Source organism: Nematostella vectensis, chromosome 5 (genome assembly GCF_932526225.1).
Source record: "Nematostella vectensis chromosome 5, jaNemVect1.1, whole genome shotgun sequence".
Taxonomy (NCBI): Eukaryota; Metazoa; Cnidaria; class Anthozoa; order Actiniaria; family Edwardsiidae; genus Nematostella; species Nematostella vectensis.
In genome coordinates, this window is record NC_064038.1 from 6746570 (window position 1) to 6768841 (window position 22272).

General features: G+C 51.3%; 1 protein-coding gene and 1 long non-coding RNA gene across 2 annotated transcripts; one reads left to right on the forward strand and one right to left on the reverse strand.

Moving 5' to 3' along the window:
- Positions 1-1931: 1931 nt before the first annotated feature.
- Positions 1932-6950, reverse strand: LOC116612243. Its single transcript, XM_048727720.1, has 3 exons — positions 6594-6950; positions 3088-3839; positions 1932-2615 (listed from the first exon to the last, which is right to left on the reverse strand). Exons 1-3 carry the CDS (start codon positions 6679-6681, stop codon positions 2397-2399), a joined length of 1059 nt encoding a protein of 352 aa, XP_048583677.1. The 5' UTR covers positions 6682-6950; the 3' UTR covers positions 1932-2396.
- On the forward strand, positions 4168-7271 carry LOC125563047. The gene is made up of 2 exons (XR_007308077.1): positions 4168-4630; positions 5836-7271. It is a non-coding gene; the product is annotated as an uncharacterized LOC125563047 (long non-coding RNA).
- The last annotated feature ends 15001 nt before the right edge of the window (positions 7272-22272 follow it).

Here is a 22272-nt window from a genome sequence, read left to right on the forward strand (position 1 = left end):
CAAAATTAACGGAGTAGGGGCGTGGCTGTGCACCCAAATATTTTCTTAATGTTTCTGTATTGTGCCCCCCCCCCCCCCCCCCCCCCAATATTTTGAGACCCGCTACGGCCCAGCAAGTCGACCATGAAAGTCATGCTGATATCAGAGGTACAATGTTTCCTGTTTAAATTATTTAGGCCCTCTTGAGTTGTCATGGTAAACCTAAATTCTTACTGTTTGTAAAATCCTTGAGTTATCTTACGACTTTCGATTGGCATAAAGTAAAAAATTATCAAAGTACATAAGGCATTATAGTTGTTAGAGTTTATCAGATTTGAATAAATTTAGTCGAAAAAGAATTCCAGTCGATAAAATCACCAACCTTCGATAAAAGCACCAACCTGTGGCGTATCCATGATTTTTTCAAATCTTTGGTTCAGACTATCTTACTTATTCAAGCCATTATTTTACAAAATCTCTTCCCCCTAAAACGACAAGCACCACTGGTTTATCGGATCTTTTCCTGGAACCGTTACTGAAAACATTCGCTTTACAATTCTTTTAAAAAAAGCGACCCCTTTTTAAAAGATGCTGCGTTAAAGCCAGTAGCTGAGGTTTTGGAGAGGTGAGAACATGTCGCGATGGAAAAAAAAAAACTTACGCGAGAGTGCAGATGTGGAAGACTTTTTCACTTCTTTCTCTGCATCTCCTGCAAATGCTGCTACCCCAATAGCCAGAAGAAGCAGAAAAACGCTTGTCCGTCTCATGATATTACCAGCGGAAAGATTCTGATTGTAAGAAGGTCTCAACTCGACAAAGGCTAGTACTGGACTTGGGCGAGCTGGTGAGAAGAGAGATAGAAGTGTAGATATACAGAGATAGTACAGACGCATTACTGGGATTAAGTGGCTCAACTTTAATGCACCTGTGACGTGTGACGTTCATTGGGCTCACACTTGAAGTCCTAATGGAATTTATGAGGCCTTTGCAAATTATTTGGAATGTTCCTTGTTGACAAGATGAACTGAAACCTTTGACCGGTAGGCCTGTGCACGAAGAAAGCAGACGTGCTCTATCGTACATTCCTCTTTCCGTTCTTCTCTTTGTACTTGCACTAAACTACTTTATACTAAACAATTAAATAATAATAATTTTAATTAAACCGCCTCCTCGAATCCTTGCCGCCTATTGCAGATGTATAATGCCGATAAAAAAGAATAAATATGTATTTTTCTCGAGGGACTATGGCCGGGTATTGGGCCCACGCAGTAAACAAATCATGCAGATTGTCAACAGCTCAGTTATCTTTATTTTAATAGGTTTCTTGATTAAAGTCTTACATCTTAATGTCCTGTAGGTCTTGTTCTATCCGAAGGAGGTGTGTGTGTGTGTGTGTGTGTGTGGGGGGGGGGGGGGGGGGGGGGGGGGGGGTGGGGAGGCGATCAACGCCTCTACCTTAGGTATGTCTGTTCCTACATGGGCAGCGCAACAGGCCTCTTCATATTTGGGAGAGGTGAAGATGGTAGCACCATATTTTCCTCAAGGGTATATCCTATTGTGACTAGGGGGTTGGGGAAGGCACCGGGGCAACGCCTTTTCACCATAGGCTCTATCCCTATCACTCTTTGGCAGGTAAAATAAAATGAAAGGAAAATGTGAAAAAGTAGGATCACATAGCTGTCGACTCAATTACGCTCATTAGGCGGGTGTCACAAGATTTTGGACTTCATCACAAGCCTTATTTTTGTAAGAATGTTCATACATTCTCTGTATTAACCCGCATTGGCTCTTCTGGGTTTGTTTCACCTATTTACTGTATTTCACCCATTTCACATGATTCCTGTTCATGTTGGGTTTGAAAGCTAGGGATCAGGAGATCATTGGGAATTAACCTAAAAAGTAATAGGTTTAAAACATCCTGTTTATATCGATAAAGAAAGACTAAACAAGAAAAAAACAAATTTAAATTTTAATTCATCCGCGATAAGGATAAGATTAAGCCAAAGCATACCCTAGCTCTCTAATACTACGCCATTTTGGATACCAGATCGAAAGATGATCTATTTTCACTTCATCTTTTTATATTTCAATTTTAACCAACGCTCTATATGCTTTGGTTATAAATGGTTTGGTGATTTAAACCATCCTCGACTTATGAATGGTCGAAATTCAATACGTCATACCGTATTTAAGCGTATGAATATAAAAGGAATAAATGAAAAATGCCCGGGACTATAATTCTCACAGGCAATTTATTCCTGTGTATGATTTTCGGACATAAACAAATAATGTAGATATGTGTATAATGCAGCTGTTTTGGTTAAAAATCAGAGTTCCAATGTCAGTGACCTACCATTTTGTCATTTAATTCTACAATTTTTTTCTTCTCTTTCTCGGATCTTTTCCAAGCTATTTTATCACGAGTACGATGTACTTCGAAATCGTACATGTTTTTTGCTCCTGAGTAGAAATGTCGGGCTGTGGAAAGGTCTCGTACGACATCCATCTAAGAACACTATCCTCACCACCAGTCTGAACCGGTTACGTCTGTCCGCGTCAACCGTTGAGAGCTTGTAGACTGGGGTCGATCCGTCAGTTGAGTAGTACACGGAGTCGAGGTCTACGGTGAAGTGTTGCTGATGATGGAACAGAGCAAAGTGGGGGTAAGAAAATAACTTTAAAGAATTCTGGTCAGCCTCTTCTTTATTTTAGTTAACGTTTGAATAAACAAACGGAATTTTTCAAGAAAACTTGACAACAACCCCTTGTCCCTCATCATCTATGATCTTTAGTCTCTCCCCCCATCCATGATCCGCCTTGTCCCTCCCCCCATCCATGATCCGCCTTGTCCCTCCCCCCATCCATGGTCCGCCTTGTACCTCCCCCTTCCATGATCCGCCTTTTCCCTTCCCCCCATCCATGATCCGCCTTGTCCCTTCCCCATCCATGATTCGCCTTGTCCCTCCTCCATCCATGATCCGCCTTGCCCCTCCCCCATCCATGATCCGCCTTGTCCCTCCCCCATCCATGATCCGCCTTGTCCCTCACCCCATCCATGATCCGCTTTGCCCCCTCCCCTCTCTCCCCATGATAAGCCTTATCCCCTACCTTATTCAACTCCAATTTCCCCATCTCGACTTTAAGTGGCACTAAACCACAGGTATCCCCGTGGAGCACGCGAGCCTCTGGCATTCTCTCCACGGCAGCCTCGACCTCTTGGATCTGCGCATCGAACGTGACGGCGACGCCTATACGCGCGTTTAGAATACGCTGTCTCGACTGACGATTAACTCTGCTTTGTGCCTTCTCGTAGAAGTCTTTGATGTCCAGGAAGTCTACTTTGACTGATGGTGGCGTGATATCAGTGTACGAGAAGTCTACTGATGGGGGTGTGATATCTGCGCACGGATTCGTCATCATACCGAACTCTCCTTCTACACCCCTCTCACTCTCCCCTTGTTCTGCTCCTTTCTGAAGGCTAGATGGTTTTCCCGCTCCTCCACCCATTATTTCACCCCCCTTGTTCTTCTCAACCAGACTTGAGAAGCTTTCATTTGAAAACTCGCTATGTAGAGACTTCAGAATCTCAGAATCGCTAAGTGATCTTGGATAGCGGCCTGTCGCCTGAGCGGAGTGGACTTTTGAAAAGTCTTTGTTTTCTAATAGCGTGTTAATCATTGTACTGTGTAAATAGTTATTATTCATATTGGATCTGTTGAACATTTGGTAAGGTCCTTTGATTTTGAAGCTCTCGTTTAAATCGTGTAGTAAGATGTTTTGGTCTTGCTTGCTAAAGGAAAGGCTGCTGCTACTTTGAAGGTTTTCTTTTTCGCTGAGTTGAAGCTCCAAAGCCTGCAGCTCTGAAAACAGAGATTAATTTCATAAGCTTTCAAACAAAACGTCCATGACCCTTTAACAATCTTACACTTAGTATCTGCGGCTGAAAATTCTGCCATATTCATAGTGACCAACATTTTTTTCTGAATAGTTCACTCATCCTTTCATGCCGAAAATCTGAAAATATCCATATTAAAAGTTTCTGGAAAAAATATCTGTTCGTTTTTCCCAGGAGGGACCATTCCTTTTTTCCCAGCCAGAGCATTGGTTAGGATTTTCTTTTTCTAAGCCAACAGTGATTAGGCATATTAGCATATGAATAATTTCCCTTATAACCGATCGGGATGATTTTTTTCCACTCCAGCGCCTCCAAAAATATTCCCAGCACAACTAGTTCGATTCCACAAATTTGTCAGCAGAACCATTCGGTACGATTTTTTCCAGCAACTGAGGGGTCTAATGTCTTCCCAGCCAGCAAAACATCGGGCAGCGGAACAGATATTTTGCGGAACAGATACGTTTTGTGCACTTGTATCTCAAAAGCGTAAGTTTCTGCTATGGCGCGCGTTATAATGATCTTGATCTTGCTTGCATTTCTATAGCTGTAATGACCTATGCAACTGAAATACCAGGAAAAGAAATTTTCTATTTTCAAGAATTAAAATCTGAATAATTTAGTTATTCTACACGTAAAATATTTAAATAACATTTGAGTAAATAGATAGAGGCTTTTTAAACCAAAGACAAATAGTTCACTATGAATACATATTATTTTGGATCTAACAAAAGACAATATAGCTCAGAATAGAGTAATGTACAGGACCCGAAATGATCCCAGGACCCGAAACGATCCCAGGACCCGAAACGATCCCCAAAAGTACCCCAACTGATCCCGGGACCCTAAACGATCCCCAAGAGTCCCCGAAATGAACCCCAAGGAATTACAGTAATGGACAACTAAAGGAATGTGTAAGGATTGGCTTTCATTTTTAAAAACATATGAAACATTTAGCTTTGTTTGTGTTATTAAAAGGAAATTTACATTAACTAAAACTATAGTATTAAGATTTTTATATACGACTGCGGGGGAAATACAGTGGTTGAGTCAAAAATTGGGGTCAACTAACAACTCATGTGATAGTAATTTGAGGAGCCCGGCGTGGATAAATCATTTTTACATAACAAGCCATAAAAGAAAGTCTTTACAGATGGGACATGCTGCTTTACATAGGAAGCGAAATGTTTTAAAGTTATTTTTTGGCATGTTTGTTTTCGGTAAATGAAAGACCTATCATATCGTGAGATCATGCCGGGGTATACGCACGACTACATGAGGAAATTCAAAACTCACATAATATTGCTTTCACATCCTCTTAATATTTTGCATCGATAGTAGAAGGGTTGTTCGAGTGTATTACTCAGTGTGCTTTTGTCATTCCATCTTCTCGGCCAAACCGGCTGCCTAAAATGTGTAGGTAAATATTCGCTCGTGTGAACAAGGATTTCGTGGTGAAATACATGTTTGGTTGTCAGATGAATATTAATTTTTAGGGGTGATGTTTACCGGAAATGAGATTTATAGTGTCGGAGTCATGTGTCGGAACCGCAAAATGTTAAGAGTGTAATGGAAGGTCAAAAGTTTGGTTGATCTGAGCAAAGCTGTGCTATGTTTATGCTGTATTCCTTTCAGTAGCAATTTAAAGTTGTGTATTTGTTTTGGACTCTGTTTATGGGTTTAACGCCGGGCAATGTAATAAATAGAAGTATTGTGTTGGAATTTAATATTTTTAAGTCACGTTGTTTAGAAATCGAGTCGCTCTTAACCCTTTATTATGCTTCAAAACTTGCAAGTATTTCTTCTGCTTTCCCTTTGTCCATTACCGCAATTCCTTGGGGTTGATTTCGGGGACTCCTCGGTATCGTTTCGGGTCCGAGGATCAGTTGGGGTACTTTTGGGGATCATTTCGGGTCCTGGGATCGTTTCGGGTCCTGGGATCATTTCGGGTCCTGTACAGTAAGCCGTAGGATGTTAAGGAATGTTAAACATAGTTTATCAACTGGTCTCGCAATAACGCGTCCAGGTTTCTGTGTGGGATCTTGCATACATTGTTTATCTGAGACTTTAGCGTTTTATTTTGCTCGCAGGATCTAACAAAGGACAATATAGCTCAGAATAGAGTAAGCCGTAGGATGCTAAGGAATGTCAAACATAGTTTATCAACTGGTCTTGCAATAACGCGTCCAAGTTTCTGTGTGGGATCTTGCACGCATTGTTTATCTGAGACTTTAGCGTTTTATTTTGCTCGCAGGCCATAATCAAAATTTTACCGAGGTAAAGCTAGCCACTGGATAAAAAATCCAACAAAAGCATGTGTTTTATCTCATACTTTTCAATTGTGAAACACTAAACATTAAAATTTTACCGAGGCGAGTGCCTCACTTGCCTCATGATGGATGCGGCCCTGGCTCGACTATATATGTCGAGTTCGTCAATGGAGGATGTCGCCTGAAGTGACAAATTTTAGCTCAAGGGGGCACCTTTTCAACCATTCATAACGCAATCTCGACCTTTTCTTTGTCTAAACCAAACGCATTGCATCGTCTATTGTCACTGCAAACACAACGCTCTCATAACGGTTTTAATTTCAAGACATTTAAAGTGCCATCGGAATGAAATATAGCCAGAAAGTAGCTAACCACACCCCGCCCCTTTCCTGAATCTTTTCTAACCAAACTGAAACGTCACAATTGCACCCTTCCTTAAAAATGCTACTTGCCTTGGCTTTCCTGGACGACAGCTTGTGTGAGCTCTGCTAGTAGGCACTCAGCAAGAAATAGAGAAGCACTTGGAAAATCCTCCGTCATCTTTCTCGTTTGGTTCGGAAGTCTGTTCCCTTTGACAGCTGCTTACACTGACTTGTTCGGACTTGATGATAGAACTACTACCTCTAGCAGGTGATTGGCTGCTGGGATGTACACCGGAATTCGCAAAGACGCAAAGAACAAGCGTAACTCTAACAAGTGCGACACATCTCTGTGGATAAGGAACGCGAGCACTAACTGGTATAGCTTTTGACCCCTGGAGCGATATGTGACTTTAAATGGACGGCTTGTCTACTTGTTTCTAAAATAAAAACTGGGTCAAATCGACGTAAGAAATACAACCAATTAAATTACCGTTGCCGTGGTAACCCAGGTATAAAAAAACACGGAAATAAGTTTTAAGGGTTCCGTTCAATTGGACAGCGGGCTCAAACATGTGTTCGCGGATCTTCCCATAAGAACAAACTTTGTTGGATCTGGTCCATTTTATGAATGCATAAGTCTTCAGCTCGAACCAACAATGTATTTTCCCATTATCAGTTTATCCAATCCAGTTGAAATAAAGCAAAACTTCAATTTTACAAGTTAATTGATATATGAAAAAAGAAATCTAGACGACGGAAAAAAAGAAATCTAGAAGACGGAAGTAATGTTCTTATAAGACTTCTTCTCTATCCTTGACTGATCTCTAAGATCGAAGTTCTATCAGGGGCGGTCTGATTTAGCCAGCAAAATTGTTTTGATTTTGTTGTTCGTAAGAAACTACTTGAATTTATTCATTGTATCTATTTGTTATAACGATTACAATTATAAGTTTTCATAAGAACATGGTAGAAATGCAGAGTTTAATGAACTTACGAGTTCCGCTATTTCCTAGTACTAGTTATGCTAACATAAGCTAAATTAGGGATATAACCTTCTGGGGTCATGAAAGCTCTCTTTCTTTCTTTCTTTTTTTCGAAGACTGAATTTCGTCGTCCCAAAACTGAATGGAATAGTAGTCAAAATTACTTATTATATTTCGCTTCATTTATTTCGATACAGTTTCTATTTATTTTCCGGAAAAAGTTACTAATTTTCGTTTCAGTGATGCGCTCGAACGATTAAGATAAACTTCCTGTCTTGGGTAACGCAATGTCACGCACTATGTCACGCTCGAAGTTGACAGTTGAAGTAGAGAGTTTTTCCATCAAATTTATACTTTCACTATCAAAGTACATGATGTCAAGTGATGTCATTTCTAAAATGAAGTTATCGCGTAATAATATCAATATCATCAGTCATGAAGTACGAGTGTTTGTGGTTATCTTTATAAAACGTGTCAAACGTTCTATGTTTGAAGTTCCTAATCGACTTCCAATGATGTAAGATACGATGTACGTTATGAAAGCAGATCATTTTCCATTGGCTGATTTGTGAAAATTATCGCAATATTTTCGATCGAAATTGGTAAATAACCGATGATATGCCTAAAGTAAATAGTAAAATAAATGAGTAAATAACGGATAAGGTTTTGGCTAGCTACTAGGCTACAAGTAGGCTATTCGGATGGATAAGGTTTGGGCTAGCTACTAGGCTACAAGTAGGCTATTCGGATCGATAAGGTTTGGGCTAGCTACTAGGCAACAAGTAGGCTATTCGGATGGATAAGGTTTGGGCTAGCTACTAGGCAACAAGTAGGCTATTCGGATGGATAAGGTTTGGGCTAGCTGGGGGGGGGGGGGGGGGGGGGACTGGGGGGTTCAGTGAAACGGCCTGGGAGGCGCGGATCGCCCCTCCGGGCCTCCCAGCCCCGTCTCTATATATCAGGCAGATAATGCTTCACGTACATAAACAATCGGCAAAAGCTAATGTAGGCCAAATAGATTTCGCGTACAATCAATTAGGGCTGCAGGTGTTTCGCGTGCATGAATTATTAATTAGGGCTGCATACATGAATAATTAGGGTGTAGGCCGGGCGCGTGCAAGCCCAAGGATTTGCGCGTACACGACTTTTTGGGGCAAATAGCGATGGGGCCGCGAAAACGGGGAGGGCCGCTAACCTACGGGGTGCGGAATGACCGTTTTTCGGCCGTAAATCCAAATCCGCTGGCGTGGCGTTTAAACCTGAGTTCTACTCGAACGCCTCGCTCCCGAACTCCTCGCGAATTTTTCGCACTCTCTTTTTCGCCTTTTCGCGTGCCTTTAGGGAGGGCCCTTTCCCGCTTTTTTCATCACGCGGTGCGGGGCCGTGTCGGGCTCTGATAGCGTCCTTGAGCGTGTTGTATCTCTCTTGTTTCTGAAGTATTAGCCAAAACTCTTCGTCTGAGATACGCCCGTCTTGCAGAGCCTTAGAGACCAGCTCGCTGATCGAGTTTTTCTTACTCTCCGCTAAAACCACCGTGTCTTCGTGTTTAGCCACCTTGCTCGTAAGACCCCTAGAGACCGCCCCCGCGCCCGCGCCCACGACACCGACCAGCCCAGCGACCCCTGCCAGCTGAGCGCCGATCAGAGCCCCTATCCCACTCAAAGAGACTCCCAGCCCGGCGCTGGACAGCGCCCCTGCAGCGATGCCGGATGCCACAGACACAGCATGGGTAACGGCGAAGGCGCGCTTATACTTCTTCCGCACCTGTCGGTAATGCGTTATCTCATTGTCTAGAGCCGCCTGAGTGTCACGTATTACCTGGAGTCGGAAACTTTGCGCGTCGCTGCCGATGCCTGCCGGAGCGGTAGGCGTTTGCGGGGGGCAGACGCTGGGAAGCGGGGAGTATATGCCACCGCCGCTAACTGTCGCTGTTTGCCATGCTTGTTATGTCGGACCTAGGTTAGCTCTAATACGAGGCGAACAGGCTTATCCTTAAAGTCCACCCGTCTACCGCGGTCATCCCTGATCCATATTTGGATACTCGAGACAAACTCAGAGGAAGACGCTGCGACACAAACGGGGATGTCGGGCCCATAGACGACTTTTTCGTGCGGCCTCCCGCGGGTTTCTAGGCAAGCGAGAACGTTTGAAGGCTCGTCTAAGGCGAGGCACTGCGAGCGGTCTACGATGTCGCAGAAGATGTAGATGGCCTCTATTTTCGGCAAAGTCACCTTAAGTGGGGGAGCCCCAAAGGGCAGTGCGAGGCCCCGCATACCCATCTGATCGTCTTTAGCCTCCAGGCCAAATAGTGCGCAAAGCGCGGCGTTCAGGAACACAATGCCACCGGACACGAGCACGATCTCTCCGGTGAGGGGATCCAGCTTCGCGGTCAGAATATCGCTCTTAGCGCGGTTGATCGTCTCCACGTTGGACTCGGCCGTGTGGTGCCCGGCTGGCAGAGTAGCGATGGGCGGGAGGGGGGCTATAGTCGTTATCTGATGTTCCTGCTCGATATTATAACAGCTGTTAAACAGCGAGCACTGCCGGAGCGTCACGAAGCGTGGGCGCCTTATCGGCTGCTCGAAGAAGAGCGTCAGCTCGCCTCCGGTGAACACAGCAAGTAGGAACCACCATTGTGTTGAACATAGCCCGCCTTCGTGTTTAGTAGGGTTGAGCATGGATTGGGAAGGCTGGCAGATGCTGAACGAGGTTCCCCGAAAGAAGAAGGAGACGAAGAAGGCGGCAGTTGCGTCGGGAGCCTCTATAGCCGAACATATCAAACACGCTATAGCCGAACAAGCCGAAAAACCGGTTTCCCTAGGTTTCCCTAGGTCTCTGACCCTCGCGCAAAAGCTGCTCTACGCCGTGCCCGCGACCCCCGTAGAGAGCACGGCCTCAGACATCACCCCACTACTCACGCAGCTGAAGATAAACGTGGCTGAGGACAAATCATTCACGACTAGGGTCCGAGACATATTGAAAGAGACAGTAGTCACGCACAAGTCCGCCAAGGAGTCTCGCCGGTGGCTATCGGAGCCTTCCTATGGGTACTGGCCACAGCAACTCAACTTTGCGGTCTGGTGCGCAACCGCCGGATGTGGGGTGTCCCTAACTGACCCCACTTTCGCCACGCTCCCCTCTGTCATCAGGGAATTTCTAAGGTTTCACGTCTACTTTACCACCCGGAGGATACTCTACGAGCTCGGCGCCCCCCTGCCTGGCGACAGCCCTTTCACGCAAAAAGGTAACCCCTACAAGAAGGCCGCCTTCGAGCGTCTATGTATAGAGTTCGGTTTGCCGCGTAAGCCGGACTTCCGATGGAAAGGCGGGCGGAACCACGGGCTAGGCGACGTGTTTGTGTTCTACCCGGGGGAGGGGTATCGCAACGTGCACGTGATCCGTGGCTACGACACGGCGGCGGACGAGTACCCGAGCCACCTCAATCTGTTTAGGGACGAAGGTGGGACGTACAATAGTGGGACGCAGGTGGGTTACATACGCAACGACGACCACGGGGGCGTGCAATATAGCTGGTTTGCGCCTCCCAAAGGCGAGGGGCTGACAAAAGCAGGGCTAGGAAGACTCGACCGCTCGGTCGAGGCGTTCGTCTACACAGTGCTTGGCGCGCAGGTAAACGTCCGTTCCTCCATCGCAGGGGCCGGTGGGCCGGCCATGGAGGCACAGGCGGAGTTCACGGAGCTGCTCGAAGACGCGATCATAGAAAACGACATCGCTCAAAGCGTGCAAAGGTACCAGTTAGCCGTGCAGGAGGACAAGGTGAGACTGAGTCTTGCGGTTGCACCAGGAGTGTGGCTGATGCCGAGCGATCTGGTGATAAACACGCAAAGCGCCGTGGACTACAACAATAAGCTGCAGAAAGCCACGGACTCCATGACGCTCGGCGCAAACGCGATCAACACCGAGACAAAGACAGTCGGTGCTCATAAAATGGCCGGTGGGCATCCTAGGGTGCAACACGGGATCGACCGCGTGCCGTCCCGGCGGCAAAGCGCCCCTGCGAAAGTGCACGCAGAGGGCGCGGCCCCTGCTCCCGCTGCGCATAGCATGTCGGGCAAAAAAGAGTGACCACACCGCCCTCAAGGCGGGGTTGTCGGCACTCGCGGTGGCCGCGGCGTATTACTTGTTCCGATGACTGCTTTGCATTTGACGAACCAAGAACGCGGCTACGGCTAGAATGAGCAGCCACGCATTTTCGCCAAGGAATCTCACCGCTTCCCCTGCAGCCTTAAACACAAAGTTCGCGATGCTGCCTACTAGCCCGGGGAAAAGCTCGCCCAGCTTTTTCCCGATGGCCTTAAGCCCGTTACCGACCCCTCTGGCCACGGAGGAGAGCGACTTGCAGAGCGACGTCACAATGGCCGCGATCGTCGTCGCTACGGCCAACCCGATAGCGGTGACGGTAAAGCCGTACTTTTTGAAGATGGCTTTGATGCGCTCTCTTAGCGGCTTTTGGTTCTCGAGCTCTGGGTTTTCGCGTTCTAGTTCGTCAATCTCGGACAGCCTCTCCTCGTTGCGCTCACGGGCCTCTTGGCGGCGACTCTCCGACGTGTTAGGGTCGTCGATGGTCTCCCTGTCTGCGGCTACCACCCCTTGCATCTCTTGGACTCGTTCTGTGTTCTCCTGGATGACCGCGTCTACCTCTGCCACGGGCCCCATCGCCAGCTTCAAGCCACTCAGCTTTGCAACGTCCTGTCGGACGCCCCCGTCCTCGTTGAACAGCTTTCTTGGTTTAGTCCAACCTCCGTTTTTGAGGTCGCGAACATGTATTAGCGTCTTTCCCCTCCAGTCTGACTGGAACCGTATCAGATTCTCGTTAAGGTCTGGGTATTCCTTCCTGAGGGACAGGAGACCGAGTCTTGTCGCCGCATCCCCTGTGGTGAACGAGGTTTCAGCGCTTGCCGTTCCGGCGGTTCGCGTTGCCATGCTATGCGCAGCATGCATACGCGATGACGTGCTCGTCATTGGGATCGACTCTCCATCGTCGGGGTCAAACGGGATAAGGGGCGTCGTCTCGTCGTCCCCCGCCCCGCGATCGGCGGACGCACCCGGCAAGGTATCGTCAATGTCAACGTCAACATCACCCATGATGCGTGCGCATAACTCGTGCTATGCTATATTAGACATGTCTAACAGTCCGCACCATAGCCACGCGACTTCGTACTTTATGTGCATATAGTACATGTGCGCGCACACATACGATGTCAGTCAGCGATAAACTTAACCCCCAACGAACACCCAGAATTCCTCTGGGGTTGAAAGCCGAGAGAACTGTTCACCGGGTCACTCTCAACCCGTCGACGGCCTCCCCAGGCGAGACGCTATATGTGGCGGTCCCAAAGCTATCGGAAGGCGTCACGATCGTGCCTGGCTCCTTGAGGGTCGGTCTCGATCTCTCCGTCTCAGGCCATGCGAATACTACCGTCGTGAACAACGTCGGCCGAAATCTCGTGAGCCGCCTGAAAATCACGTTTGCAGGAGAAACGCTCCAGGACACCAACCGCTACGACGTCTTCAAGACGTACGCGGAGCTTTACCTGTCCAAGGTCGAGAGAGAGGACCGCCTGGAGCAGGGCATACAGTCAGAAAACATGCGCAAGCTTCGCTCCAAGGCTGGCGATAAAGCGACCAGTAACGCCAAGGAGGTGGCTCTAAACGCCGCCCACGGGGCGAGGTACACCATCCCGCTAGACCATTCTCTGCTGACGGACCACGGCGTGCTTTACCCAAGGGTGCTCTCCGAGGCGTTGCTCTTCGAGATCACGTTCGCAGCGGTTGACCAGGTAGTAGTCGGAAGCGATGCCACCAAATTATCCTATGGCATCAAAAATCTAGAGCTGGAATACGAAAGCCTGAGGGACGACAACCTCGCCCGGTCTGCAGTCGCCGCCTACCAAAACGGCACAACCTTCTTCTACGAGCAAGTGAACCTCCACAAGACCTTCGTGATTAGCAAAGGGACGGACAGCATAATCAACGAGAGTGTCAACCTGCCGCGAAGGTCTATGAGTGGTCTGTTGCTCCTCTTTGTGGAGCCATACACGGCAGGGACTCGCGACTCTGAGAAGTTCGTGTACCCCGACATCAAGAGCGTTCGCGTTACAATCGACGACATGCCAAACAAGGTCTTCAGCCAGGGCCTGCGCCCCACGGATTTCTGGAGAGAGGCGAAAAGGCGGTTCGTCCGCCCCTCCCCGGGGGAGCACAGCGGAGCGCCCGCCACCCCGGCGATCGGCCCCGAGTCGTTCTATGGCGATAACAAGTTTGCTCTGTGGATCGAACTTCGAACGACGGACGACAGTGCTATCCATGGGGGTGGTCTCCGATTGGTCAATACCCGCGACGGTGTGCACCTCGAGATAAAACGCACGGCACGCGGCTCGGGTAACGTAAACTGTCACGTGTTTGTGGTGGCCGACGCCCAAATGAACCTTATGAACGGACAGCTAGAGTCCATACAATACTGAGCACATACGCCGGAGCGGTATGGACCCGGAAAACGTCCCATTTAACGCTCTCATCGTGGGCCCGACGTCATGCGGGAAGACCCAATTCGTAGTGGACCGGCTGCGTGGCCCTTTCCGGGGCAAGTTTGACTACATCGTACTCATGTGCCCTACCTTTGTCTACAACAAAACATACGACGGCTTCGGCGAGGGCGACAATCGTCTGTTTGTCATCGCACATGAGGCGAGTCAGATCGACATACTGCTGAGGTTTGTCTCCGCTCTCTTTGAAGGCACTAATACGCTAATCATACTCGACGACTGTGCGGCTTCGAAAGACGTAAAGAGGCGCTATGACCAGCTCGTCAACTTGGCGTTCAGCGCGCGCCACGTGGGTATTAGCGTGTAGGTGATCACGCAGCAGCTCACCAGCATCACGAAGCCGTTCCGCGAGAACATCGCGGCCCTGGTGTTCTTCTATACCCCGAGCAAGGCGGACATGAAAGCTATCCTGCATGACTACGGCGCGGAGCTCTCAGAAGAGAAGATGAAAGAGTACATGAAGGCCCTCAAGACGAAAAAGTTCTCGGAGTTAGAGTTTTGCTTGCGTCACCCTTATACCATCGCCCTAGTTGAACGGTAACCATCGCCCTAGGGCATAACGTATATGCACCTTAGCCACGGCATGATGAGCGACGAATACTTTGAGAGTCTTCTTGAGGGGGACGCCGCAGGCCTCCCGGCCGTCGAGTCGTTGGACTGCTCGACGCATCCTGCCGGGACGGCAACCGGAGGTGAGCAAACTGAGATAGCAGACGCGAGGGAGAAACTCGCGATTCTTGTAGCCTCGGGGAAGTCGAGAGAAATGGTAGGCAAGGCCCTGACTCACGACGGCGTCAAACGCATAAGCGCCGAGGAGGTGAGGAAGTACGAGAGGCGATACGAGACCGCTATAGCCAGCCGGACTACAGACGCCCTGGCAGACAGCTTTCTGAAGCTTACGACCAAGCTAGTAGGCATGGCGCTGCCGATAGACAGTGTGGTCGATCTTCACAATGACCTAGTGTCCGACTACATCGTCAACAACGAGCTCCGCACATTGTGCGGAAGCCTGGCTCTACGCTGCGGTCGTTTGATGGCTTTAGCCGCCGGGGCGTTACACATAGCACGCCATGTGAACACCGCCGGAACGGCAAGCGCTGACACGCGGTGTCAACAAGAGGTAGCAGCCGCGGAATCGCCTGCGGTTTGCCTGCCGGAACGGCACACGGACAGTGGCGAGTCTGCCATCCCAGAGTAGACGTTCATTTGAAAGCTCGCCACTTCTTCTACCACTTGGTACCAAGTAGTTGACGCTGCGTGTGTGTTGATGGAGGAACCTCAAGGAAGTACTAGTGCCCAGCCTGCCGGAACGTCAGCGGAACCTGCTCAAGAACCTGCACGTACGCCTTCGGCGTTGGCGGAGAGAATCACGAGCCCCGAACCACCCGTGACCCGGCCTAAACTCCCTGGGCGAGTTGAAGCTGGAAGGCGCTTGGCAAAGTGGAACCGAATTAACAGAGCGAAGAAAGAGACACTTCGTGTCGCGCAGTCGCCGGTGGCCCCGGGGCCGAGCGAGCCGCAGGGCTTGCGCGCCGACGATGCGGCAAGCGCTGGCATCGCACACACACCAGTCCCGGAAAGCAACTCTGCCTGGTCGGCTTGCTTGGTTATCGGGCTCGCTAGTCTCCTAGTGTCATTGATCGGCCTCTACACACGTAGGCGGGAGCTGGCTGCCGCGTTCACTCGTACACCAGCTGTTAACCAGCGAGCTACCGAAGGTGCCGACGGCGTGACTCCGCCCCCAGGGCCGCCGCTGGCGGCCGCACAGCAGACCAAGGACCGCGTTCCAGCGGCAGCGCTTCGCGCTCCCGGATCTCGGCTGTTATCCATGGAGTAAGCAGACATTTAGACACGAGGGCCCCACCCATATCCGCACGTGCGTACATAATGTCGACGACGCAGCAGAGCAAGATCACAAAGACCATCACCGACGCCGCAGTCATAACCGGCCTCGTCGCCGGTATCGGCTGGGTTGGGCGCAAGATCTTACGCGAGGACTTCACCAAAGACCCCTCCGCGAACGCCATGAACTACGCAAAAATGACTGCCGCCGTTTCAGGTGCTGTCGCTTTGAAGGGTAACCTTGAGGACCAGAAGATCCTGCCCATGTAGTAGTGTAGGCCGTGTATTAGACTCGTGCGCGCTTTGCGCATACACACTGCACGCGAAGTGTGCTTCGCACAAACATGGCCTCTATCGCGATTTTGGTTGGCGGCGCGTCCTAAACGCGACTGCATTCGTTGGTGGCAACTACCTCGCAAAGTTCCTGTCGAACGATGATGCCCCGCCTTAGCTGAGAAGGTGAGGCACGACAAGGCCCTAGAGAAATACCAACAAGACTATGGACGCTACCAACAGCGGCGACAAAAAATCCTCGATTGGCAAGCTCAAAGTCGCGAGAGAGGGTCCCTCGCAAAGCAGAACTTCACCGACACCGACTACGCGCTCAAACTCTACAACCAGACCTCCCTGGAGTCGATGCGGGCCCCCGAGCAGTCCGACTACTACGTCCCCAGCAAAACGCAGAAGAACGCCGAGTTGGCGTACATAGGCGCCGGCGCTCTCGCCATCGGCGACGCAGCTAGCCGCTTGCTGTGATGCAGCTGCCGTCGAAACGCGTATACGTACGTATGCGTCTAGGCGGCCTTTTCCCATGCTGCGCGTATACGTACGCCGAAGGCGAGCAGACGGCATCCGCCTGTTGGAGACTGATTCCCCCGTCGCGATACGCACGTAATGGCCCGCCGGAACGGCAAGGGCATGTCCGACGAAGAACTCGATGCGATCCTTCGCCCTATATACTACGCCAGAGGTGGCTTCCAGGGAGTGATTGCTCTGCATGCCAAACTTCCCAAGGGCTCAGCCTCCATAGATCGAGTGCGCAGGTGGGTAAGCTCGCAGCCCGTCGGGGGCTACACACAGACGCCCCCTCCTCCGACTACCTACGCCCACTTCTCGGAGCAGATACCAAACCGTATCCACCAGTCGGACCTGCTATTCTTGCCAACAGACCGCGGGTACAAGTATGCCCTGACTGTCGTTGACGTTGCTTCACGATATAAAGTCGTCCGCCCTCTGAGGACTAAGAGCGCGGCCGTCGTCTCTCGCGGACTCGCTGGCATCTATGCAGAGGGACCTCTCACATGGCCTAAAGTCCTCATGGTTGATGACGGCACGGAGTTCAAGGGTGCTACCACGAAGCTCCTAACAGACCACGGGGTGGAGGTCCGACGGGCTGAGCCAGGGCACCACAGGAGCCAAGCTTTCGCCGAGTCTTTCCATCGCTGGCTGGCGCAGCGCCTATTTCGTGCGCAGTACTCGAAGGAGCTTGCGTCCGGCAAGACAAACCGCGAGTGGGTTACTGCTTTGCTAATCGTCATCTCGGACATGAACGCAACGAAGACTCGCATGACTGGCCTTGCGCCTGAGGACGCCATAAAGCTGAGGCGCGTGCCTCTTAAAGCCGAAAAGCCCCCCTTAGAGGTCGGAACGGAGGTGTACATCGCCGTAAACGAGGAAGACCTTCAGGACAAGGGCCGACGGCGAGCGACGGACCCGTGGTGGAAAAGCAGGGCATACCCAATACTAAAGAGGGTCATGGAGCCCGAACAGCCAGTGTTGTATTACACGGCGTACTCTAAGCACGGCTTCACGCGATCGCAGTTGCGTAGCGTGACGCCAGCGCCACGCTAGCGCCACCCTAGCGTGACCAGCGCTTGTGCCTTCTATTGCAGCTGAGGCACTAGAGTCTGACATTCCACTTGTAGTGACCCTGACTGTCGTCCCGCCGGTCGATACTGAAGCATTGGGGATGACTCTTGGTGTACCCCTGAAGCAGAAGCTGAGTGCCACAGAGCGTGCACTTCTTTTCCGCGTCAGCAATCATGCCAAGTACGTGGTCTACCGTCAGAACGTGGTGCGGCCCCGTGTACTTCGTGCGACCCTTTTGCCTGTCGTCTATAGCGTATCGCTTGATTCGCGCTATAATGAGCTCTTCACTGTGCGTAGCCTGCAGTCCTGTGGGAACCAAGGCACCTGGGGTGTCATCGGGGGGGATCACGCGGACTATCTGGTCGGCGAGCCGCACGCGGGAGATGTACACAGCATTCGTGATCCAGCCCTCTAAGCTGTGGTCTATGATAAACAGACGCCTTAGAGTCTGGATGGTCTTGCCCTGCACCCGGTGGACTGTCCCCCAGCCCGCGTATTTCCACTCGAGGGGAAGCCCGTTAAGGACCACGCCGAGAGGGACCTCGACTACCGTGCCTTTGTACGCGTCGACCTTCTCACCCCTTTTGCCTGGCACGGGCACCGGCCGCCCTTGCTTGCGATAACGATGCGCGACGCTAGGATCGGGGTCAAAGCGGATGGTTGCTGGCAGTCGGGGGTAGTTTTTCCTGTGGTGCTCTACCAATCGCTGCTGAACAAGGGCCCCCATCTTGTTGGTCGAGCACACCCACATATCGCTTGGGTGGGCCTGCTCGATCGCCGCGTCGAACGCCACCCCATCCCACTCCTCTCGAAACACCTCAAGCTGTTGGGAGTCTGGCTGACACCAAATCCGGCCCTTTATGTCGTGCAGCCTGGAGGAGCGGGCGGCAGAGCCGCAGTAGCATGTACTGTACGGCTTTCCGCAGTCTTCACACAGGCAGCGGTAGTCGGACTCGAACCAGCGGATGTTCCCTTGTGCCCACTCCTTGAGCATATCGTGAGGCCCCTCTTTATCTCCTTAGGGCGGGACCTGCCCATAGTCGCCACAACACACTACCTGACACGGCCGCGTGGCGAGATACCCTAGGATGGCGCGTAGCACTTTAGTCTGCACCTTACAGCACTCGTCAATGATGATTACTTCTGCGAGACGGTCGAGTTTGTGCCCCAGCTCGGAAGGTCTCCACTCCTCTATCGGCTTCTCCGCTGGTATGCAGAGGTAGTGGTGGTAGGTTTGAGCGCGCACCGCGAGGCGCGGGTTGTTGCGATGGTCGTGGGCGAGGTCGTTCTCGGGGGTGAGCACCACAACGTTACGGCCACGAAACATGCTCACCGCCCACTCGGTCTTCCCCGATCCACCCTGGCCGGCTAGATACATCCTCGCAGAGGTTTCGGCCACCAGATCGCACGGCAGGCTCGGCGTAGTGCTTGGCTCCCTAGCCAAGCACCCCGACCTCTTCGGACCCCAAGCCGCTTCGGGCCGCCACTCGTACCCAGGCCTCTTGTGGCGCCACTCTCCATACCTCGGATTTCGCTCCACGAGCTTCACACCACTGGGCACCGCCTTTGCGTATATGGCATCTGTGCACACCCGGAGGACGTCTTCGCGAGGGATCCGCCTCAACATGCGTCGCAACGCTATGTTTGTGTACGCCAAGACGAAGGTCCTGATATGGTACCATTGTGAGCGCCGGACACCGTCTTTGTATTGGATCAGATGAGCCCCGTCGGCATGCTCGAAGTTAAGTAAGTGGTCGGTGCCCGCAAGGAGGTTTGTCAGATACGCGGCTTCTTCACGGTCGCGGACTACTATCGAGGACTCGTCGCCATGGCGAGCGCACTTGCCTACGAAACGGACAGCGAGATCTAGACCCTGCGAGTCTTCGCCGCCGGGGCCGGAGTGGGGGAACTTGATGGAGTCCTTTTTTCCGACGCTATACAACACCTCCCTCGCTGCGGCCATGGCGAGGTCCCCCGAGTCTAGCAGGTCCTTGAGCTCTGGCGTGGTGATCCAGCCCTCGTTTTGTTCCAAGTGCTGCCCTACCCTCCCGGAAGTGTAGGGGTGGCAGGCCTCAGAGAACCCCCACTCGGTCAACTGAATGGCCCCGGTCAGTTGAAGAACCTCGCTCAATGGCCGTCCCGCAACATCTGCGATACGATACACGTTCGTAGGGAAGCCGTATTTCCGTACCAGATCAATGGCGTCCGAGGCGCCGCCGAAGACACTGTCCTCGCATCCTAGGTACGCCGCACGCATGTCGTGTCACGCATGTCAGACCCTTCTGTTTATAAAGCGGATGAGCATCTCTCGCACCTTTGCCTCGTGCGTCTTTGCGGCGGCACTGGTAGCGCGAGGCGCTGCCCCTCCCTGACATAACGAACGGAGCTCCCTCTCAGCCTCGAAGTCTAGGCCGTGGACGCTCGCGATCGCAGGTGGTTCAGTCGGAAGCTCCGCCCAGGCGTGGTTATTGTGGCTGGGATGCGGATTTGTGTGTACCCCCTCTCGTACCTCCCCGAGTCCCACAGGACGTTGCCTAGGGCGTCCACGGCTACCAGCTTTATCCCGAGCTTCTTTTCCATCTCAAAGAGGTCTTCTCTGGTGCATTCCGTAGTGGCCAGCTTCTTGTCGAATCGCTCGAGGATCTTGCCCCGTGTCTTGGTTAGACCAAGGGAGCGCGAGGTGCCGCGGTTCCTCAAGAAGTCGGCAACGTAGCTCACAACACAGTTAACAAAGGCGTCACTCCCCTCTCGCACAAACATTGGCCCAGGCTCACCATTTTGCTCAGGTAAAGGGCGAAGCTCGTATCTCACGTAGACGAAGTACTCTCGCCCTTTCTCCCAAATACCCGCATCGATGCCTTCCAGGGTGCCGACTGCGATTTGGCCCCCCCTTTTGACTAACGACCCACCGATCTTGTGCTCCGAGCGCCCTTCCTCCTCTGTGATTGGCGCCAATGGACCTGCTGGGGCCTTACCAACGACCGTGAAGAGTCTGTAACGCCGGTCGGGGTCTACCATCTCGAGCACCAGCGGAAGCACTGCGTTCGCCCGCAGAGACTCTCGCTCGTGTGAGAACCACTACACCGAGCCGTCGTCATTAATATCAGGCCCCCGCACAACCGGCTTTAGAGCAATGACACCTGTTCCACCAAGATCTCGTATCTCCTGGTAAACACTGGCGCTTATGTCTTGGCCCCGTAGAGTGGCATCCACGCTTGGGAACCGAAGATGGGCGCCGCCGACGAAGAGAGAGTAGTACTTCTCGGGGTCTAAGCTCTCTGGGCCCTCTTGCCGCCGTCCCGGCAGCAGAGGGTCGAACTCGCGCCAGACCTCCTCCGTCCACACCTTCTCCGGTACGAGCGGCTTAAGCAGCCTGTGTTTGACATCGTCGGGGATGTCCTCGTCCAGGATGTTCTGGACCAGCCCTGCCAGTACGGCGGGCGCCTCTTTGTCACGCATGCTATCGAGAATCTCCTCTATGTGGGCGTCCATGTTTGGGCACACCTTGAGCCACCCAGTCTCTAACTGAGAGTTTAGGTATGCCCTGCGCCACCCAGTCTCTAATTGACCGCACCGCGGGCTGCGATGTCATACAGGACGAGTGCGAACCATTTCCGAGCGCGCCTCTCGATGCCACGCATCCTCTGCCCTTTACGATTCGCTCCGCAGGGGCGGCACAGCCGCGTCTCCGACTGAGTCCCTATGCCGCAGACCCTACACGGCACGGGGAGGGGGCTGCCCTTACGGAGCCTTTGGAGGTGCAACTTGCAGTAGGTGTCCATGCACCTCCGGCCGCACGTGTTTGCGTGGCCGATCTTTATCCACCCGCAGTAATCTCTTCCGCACTTCATCCTTCGAACGCTCGGTATACCACAGGACAGACGGATGTCTAATTGCAAGTCCAACGCCTAATTAATTATTCATGCACGCGAAACACCTGCAGCCCCAATTAATTATTCATGCACGCGAAACACCTGCAGCCCTAATTGATTATTCATGTACGCGAAATCTATTTGGCCTACATTAGCTTCTGCCGATTGTTTATGTACGTGAAACCGTTTTGGCCTACATTAGCTTTTGCCGATTTGCATTATCTGCCTGATATATAGAGACGGGGCTGGGAGGCCCGGAGGGGCAATCCGATCCTCCCAGGCCGTTTCACTGAGCCCCCCCAGTCCCCCCCCCCTAGCTACTAGGCTACAACTAGGCTATTCGGATGGAAAAGGTTTGGGCTAGCTACTAGGCTACAAGTAGGCTATTCGGATGGATAAGGATTGGGCTAGCTACTAGGATACAAGTAGGCTATTCGGATCGATAAGGTTTGGGCTAGCTACTAGGCTACAAGTAGGCTATTCGGATGGATAAGGTTTGGGCTAGCTACTAGGCTACAACTAGGCTATTCGGATGGATAAGGTTTGGGCTAGCTACTAGGCTACAAGGGCTATTCGGATGGATAAGGTTTGGGCTAGCTACTAGGCTACAATTAGGCTCGGATGGATAAGGTTTTGG